Genomic DNA, 6,230 nt, shown 5'->3' with positions numbered 1-6,230 from the left:
ATTTACATAATATAAAATCCTTGCATTGAAATAGTTTCTTCCCTCTGCCTTCCCTCTCCCCTAAGTATAAAAGTATAAAACTCAGACAAGTCAGGGTCCTTGTCCTCTAGTCTCACTCACGTTCTAGCAAAATGCTCCAGCGATGAAACACTCAAAATCTCTCTAACCTGTCTTCTCTCAGTGCCAGAAAAACTAAGTCATGTTTTATGTTTGAGATTCTAAACATGTAGGTAAAAAATGCAAAGAGATAAGCAAGAGAACTATGAATCTATATGCATACAACCAAGCACTGTATGTCTGTCGAATCCATTAGAAATGTATTCCCAACAAAAACTCAACTAAGAATGGTTTTAGGAAGAGAGATTTATGTTACTATCATAACAAGAAGTCTACAGGTAGTTGGCTGCAAGTATTGGTTCAGTAGCTCAATGGTATCAAAGCTCATAGTTCTTTTGGTCTTTTCTCATGGACACAGGGTGGTTGCAACTGCCCCCTGAGAGCAAGTTTAGACGAAAGGGGAGGATTGAAGCCAGCTGTGACAACAGCCCCGAGAAGCAAAACTTCCTCAGAATCAACACACTGCCCTCTGTTCTAGCAGATGGCCCCTGAGGTCTCATTTGCCAGGCCTGGGAATACACGGCCACCCCTAGCAGCAAGAGAGCCTGGAAAAATAGGGAACAAAATTATCATTATGATTGGCCAAGCCTAATTCTGCCTTGAACAAAAATGTGTTCTTTTGGCAAGGAATGTCGTGGGCGTAGAATGTGCTAGGATGAATATTAAAGCAACTCACAATGTCCACCTCATTTGCTGATTGATTAAAAGGCAGTATTATTTTTAAAGTTAACATGGAAACTTTTATTAAAAAAACAAAATATGTATTTACTACTGAATCCGTAATAGCAATATTATGTACCTTCTCAATTGATAAAATTTAAAAATACAATAAAGCTAGTACAGTCAGTTCTGCTATAATGCTTGTTACGAAAACACAAATTGGTTCCAACAAGATTGATACATTAGGGAACTGTTTGGGCATAACATAATTTCACATTTGCTGGTGTGTGATTTCAACCACTTAAAACATTAGGTGAATGCAGAAAACTGTATCCAGATGCCTTGAGCCACAAAGGAGTACAAAAATTGCACACATGTACACTCCTCAAAACTACCAGTGACCTCGGTTCACTCCCTGGGCTGTGAGCCACACTCATGCGCATCTGCTGGTATCCATTTCCATCTGATTTTGCATACGGCTTCTTTCCTGACCCATAAACTGTGGCCCTTCTACAGCCCACTTCCACAGGTATCCTTCAGTTCTGTTTCAATATCAAGTGCCATATTTATTATACTATTTATGTGTTTCTTAACCATGTATTACATGTACAACTGTGCGACCATTTTTTATAGTTTTCTATCTGGTTTTTTGTGGGTCACTGACAAAGTTTTGGAGTGTTGTGTCCTTAACCTCATATTTCCCATAAGTTCTATGGTTTTAATGGTCCACGTTTGCAATAGTACTACACCTAAATAGCATATCTCTGATAGCTCCCAGGTAAACACATGCAAACATATTATATACATATATGTACATATAATATTAGAATACAAGTGAGACTTTTTAACAGGAATCAAGAAAGCTTATTTTACATCTTAGTAGTGAGTGTGCCTTTTAAAGGATTTATTGAATGTGCTTGGGAGTGCTTGTTAAAAAAAAAGACTATCAATTATATTAAATAAAAACCATTCAATATGCCAAGCTATATATAGATATCTTTACAGTGGATGAAGGTTTGTCATTTATCTTTTAAGGTAATTATGCAAGTTATATTCAGCCCACACATCTTGGATTGGAAAATGGTTTTTGTCTTTTTTTCCTCATTTATAAACCTTGTCTAACAAGATTTCGCTACGGTTTAGAAGGGGCAGCGCAAAGCTGAATTTTGGCAGTACCTTTACAATAAAAGAGAATTTACTTTCCTCTTAGAGTCTCTCTTTTCTTTAACGAGGGCAGACAAAACACTCAGCGCATTCCCAGAGCTTCTGCAAATTTCCCCCTTGAGAAATCTCAGTAACTCCAAGGAAAAACAACTTCAAAAAAATTAATGAAAGGCCCATCAGTATTTGCCTTCCACCCTCCCAATCCCTGCCCCTGTCCTTTCCACTTTCCACACGTCTCTCTTCAGTTTCAAACATTTTTCCTTCCCTTCTTTTCCCAAGGTGAGCTGCCATTTCCTGGCACTCCATCTATGAAAAGGGAAAAGGGAAAAGATCTTACAGAAATCACACCCTGATGTCACCGTGCTTATTTTCCTAAGCAGCAGAACAGAGAAGAACAGGGTTGGGACCATGAAAGGGTGAATTTCAGGCAAGGGTCACGCATGGACAGGAGACATCAAAAGACTCCAGGCTTCTGTGGACATTTCCTCTTCCTCTTGTGCCTGTGGCCAGATGCCTCTCAAATTCGAACGCTTGTTTCCTTGAGAATGTGGAGCAACGTTTGGCAAATACATTGTTGGTAAATAATTTGAGAATGTTCATCGGAAGCATGACTTTTGAGTGCACACAGGTAATCCTTAAAAATGATTCTGTACCCACTGTTGTGATGCTGATATAAATTCTAACCACCCCACACTAACTCTGCGGGTCACACGTGGGTGACTCTAGCTAAAAGCCCCACGCAAGCCCCTGTGTGCCTCCAGCGAGCAGACCACAACGCAGTGTCCCAGTGCATCTGTCCACGCCACAGGCACACATTAAACCCACAAGCCGCAGGTTACACTCCCGAGAGCTGCCCTTCTGGCCTGCCCCACCCTGTTCTTCCCTTTTCTCCCAACCCCCAGCCTCGTGGCTGCACACAATGAGATTTCTGTTTGCTCCGGTAGCATGTGACAGCGCAGTCCCTGCTTTGCCTAGCTCTGTGCTGCAGGTCTCTCAGGTAACAGGTGGCAGCTTCCCCTGTTGGATTCTAGGTATAAAAAAGAATGACCTCATAGGGGTGGAGCTCTGGGACTCCATACAGGTGGCAGTCACAGCCAGGTAAGCCCTGAGCGAGGCCGTTTAGTAAGAAGGGGGCAGTTAAACTCGTCCCTCTGGTGGCTTCAACTCTGACCCGGAGGCACTGCAGCAAATAGCCATTGCCTACAAGTCTCCAAAGCTTGCCTTTGACTCAGATGGAGCGCAGAGAAGCCACTGGGAAAGAGAACATGGGCACCAAGAAAAAGAATCTGACCTTCTTGAGGCCCAGGCTCTATATGCTGGAGAGAAGGAAGACCGACACAGTGGTTGACAGCAGTGTTTCTGGGGACCACTCTGGTACCTTGAGGAGGAGCCAATCTGACAGGACCGAATACAACCAGAAACTACAAGGTAACCAACACAGATCATTTGTCCTAGGTTATTGCACAGCCAGCTCCGTTCTCCTACTTTTCCATTTGCAAAGAAATGATTTCAGGCAAAGGAGAAAATTCGAATATCATCTTCTCTGGAAGGAGGGAAATAAGGCAAACAGGAAAATTTTTAAAAATAAGAAAATGAAAGTAAATGTCACATAAATTATAGGAAAAAAATTTATTATGTGTTTCAATAGTTAACGAACCAATTCTGAATTATTCTGAATATACTTTTTTCCTGGTGAGGGTAATATTTTTTCTGCAGTCTTCCTCCCTTCCTTCTCCCTCCTGCAGCCAATTTAAGAAGTGGAAAGCTCTAGAAAGCAAATGATTTAGAAACCGACAATAGATAGTTTCTCTCAATAGACAGGTGTGGGATGTCACACCACGAGATCTATCCAAGTAATTGTGGTTATCTTAAATAGGGGCATGAAACTGCAATCATGTCTGTGAACAACGAGGAATGTCAGTCATCAGGTTGGTATAATAGGATTTGTTGAAAATCACATAGGTGTTCATTCCTTTAGAGTGAATCAAATGGCATCCAAATATGGTAAGAGATGTTTAGCATGCTTAGATTGAATGACTTTTGAGGAAATGACTTCAATTTATCTTGTGATGGTCATAAGAGAGTTTGACATACACCAGTTATTATAAAACATCAGTTTAAGGCCCCGAATGTCTAGCCCTTCCCATCCAACCTCTCTTTTCCCTCCCTTTGTCTTGAAGGTCACTTGTTCGAGTAAACTTCATTTTGATGTTGATTGTGCAATGTTTTAAGTATCCACTGTGGTACCTGTTATGTGAACCCCAGAACCTGTCTCTCCCGCTTTGAGCACACTGTGAGTTTGAGCTCTTATAATCCCACCACGAGCTGTCATTCTGGACTGACAGATTATGATGAGGCTAGAAAGACCAATAGAACACATTTGTACTTAGTAGATCTCTTTCCTAAAAAAAAAAAAAAAAATGCTCAGACTTAGTTATACAAATTAATTAAATAAATTAAATGCATTTAAATGAAATCTTTAAAGATAACTACTGTGAATTAACGCTTTAAAAAAATCCTGATGGCTCAGGGTTAAAATGCAGTCAAGTCTTAATCCTTAAAGGACTTTTTAAAAAATGGGAGAGAGGTATTGTTCGATCTTTGAAATTAACTTTTCTCAAGGCAATGGATATGTTGGCAAGAATGCAAATTTTGAAGTCATACACATTTGTCTTGCAATCCTGGCTCTTCAACTTATGACCTGTAAGATTTTGAGCAAATTACTTCTAATTTCTGAGCCTCAGTTTCCCTATCTATGAAAGTGGGACAATGAATCTTACCACATAGTGTTGCTGGGAGAATGAAATCAGATAATTACATGAAACACCTGGCATATTGGCTGAAATATGGGATGTGCTCAACAATAGCTATTTTTTTTATTTTAGGAATAATGGGAACAATAATGATAGAATTAGAATAAGACTTTATTCTATTAATCAAATTTACTAATTTACCAATCTATTTCAACTCTTTTTCTGTCTTTTGATGAAGAGACCACATAAACAAAGCCCATGGCTTTATCTCTAATAACATGTTTATTCTGTCTGAGATTCACTAACTCAGCAACTTTTTGGTCCAGATTTTCCATTAGCAAATAAAAAATGGAAATTCAGTTCCTAAACTTAGTAAAAAAAAAAAAAAAATACATCGGTGACCACAAAAGACGGCAGATGTTTGTTGGTTACTTTGCAGAAGACCTCAGGCTGCTTATGTACTCCACTAGGTTTGTGGTTTCCCTGTGCCTTGTTGGATCCTGTCTTTGAAGCTAGAAGAAGACTCAGGAGTTAACAACCCATGTTCCTAGAATTGTTTGTGTAGGAGACAAATCATCAGGGAGTGGAGAGGAGCACATCAGAGCTGTAAGACAGGTTGGCCCCTGATAAGTAACACTTTTCAGACGTAACTCTTAGTAAAATCCAAGTCTGATATTAATGCGTAATAGAGCTTTTCGTAAGATTCTTCTGTAACTGCTTTGGCATCAATAGAAAACATTTTCTCATTAACATTCAAAGCAATCAGTTCTTTTGGGTTTGCACTCTGGTCTGCATTATACCCATTATCATGCAGATGGATCCTAAATCACCTTAAGAAGTTTTTTTTTTATTATTACAATGCAGAGAGTTTTTCCTCTGCCTATCTTGGAACTGGTAGTTCCCTGGGAGGCATTGAATAAAGAGCTGAGCTGGTTAGAGCCCTCCGATGGAGGGCCTAAAGCTACTGTGAGGTCACAAGGAGCTTTTCAACGCTGGAAAGAGGCCTTTGGGGCTCCTGGGTGGCTCAGTCTTTAAGTGTCTGCCTTTGGCTCAGGTCATGATCCGGGAGTCCTGGGATTGAGCCCCGCACCAGGCTCCCTGCTCAGTGGGAAGCCTGCTTCTCCCTCTCCCACTCCCCCTGCTTGTGTTCCCTTTCTTGCTGTGTCTCTCTCTGTCAAATAAATAAATAAAAACTTAAAAAAAAAAAAGAGGCCTTAGATTATTTAGCCAGAGTCCTTCAGTGCTGTGTTGTTATTTGAGTAATATGGTTCACTGCTCTGTCTCTTTGAGAAAATTCTCTGGGTTCTGGGAAATCTGACTTTTCTTTGGTGCCCCTGGGTTCACCTCTTAACTCATACTACACAGTCTATTTGTTCAGTTCACTTTCTGGCTGACATCACTCTAGTAGTGTGAATCCTAAATTGTAATTTCTTTAAAAATGGCACACTGGGTAAGAGCTACTAGATTAAACAATAGAACATGGTTCTGGGGACACCTGGATGGCTCAGTCAGTTAAGTCTCCAACTCTTGGTTTTG

General features: G+C 40.2%; 1 protein-coding gene across 1 annotated transcript in view; it reads left to right on the top strand.

Annotated features, from left to right (window-relative positions):
- Positions 1-3,173: 3,173 nt before the first annotated feature.
- ARHGEF38 (Rho guanine nucleotide exchange factor 38) overlaps positions 3,174-6,230 on the top strand; it is a 125,906-nt gene continuing 122,849 nt past the window's right edge. Inside the window, exon 1 of the mRNA XM_044913089.1 lies at positions 3,174-3,369. Within this exon, the coding sequence (XP_044769024.1) occupies positions 3,174-3,369 (196 nt within the window). The remainder of the gene's footprint in view (positions 3,370-6,230) is intronic.

Source organism: Neomonachus schauinslandi, chromosome 2, assembly GCF_002201575.2.
Source record: "Neomonachus schauinslandi chromosome 2, ASM220157v2, whole genome shotgun sequence".
Classification (NCBI taxonomy): domain Eukaryota; kingdom Metazoa; phylum Chordata; class Mammalia; order Carnivora; family Phocidae; genus Neomonachus; species Neomonachus schauinslandi.
This window is presented reverse-complemented; position numbering and strand designations above follow the sequence as displayed.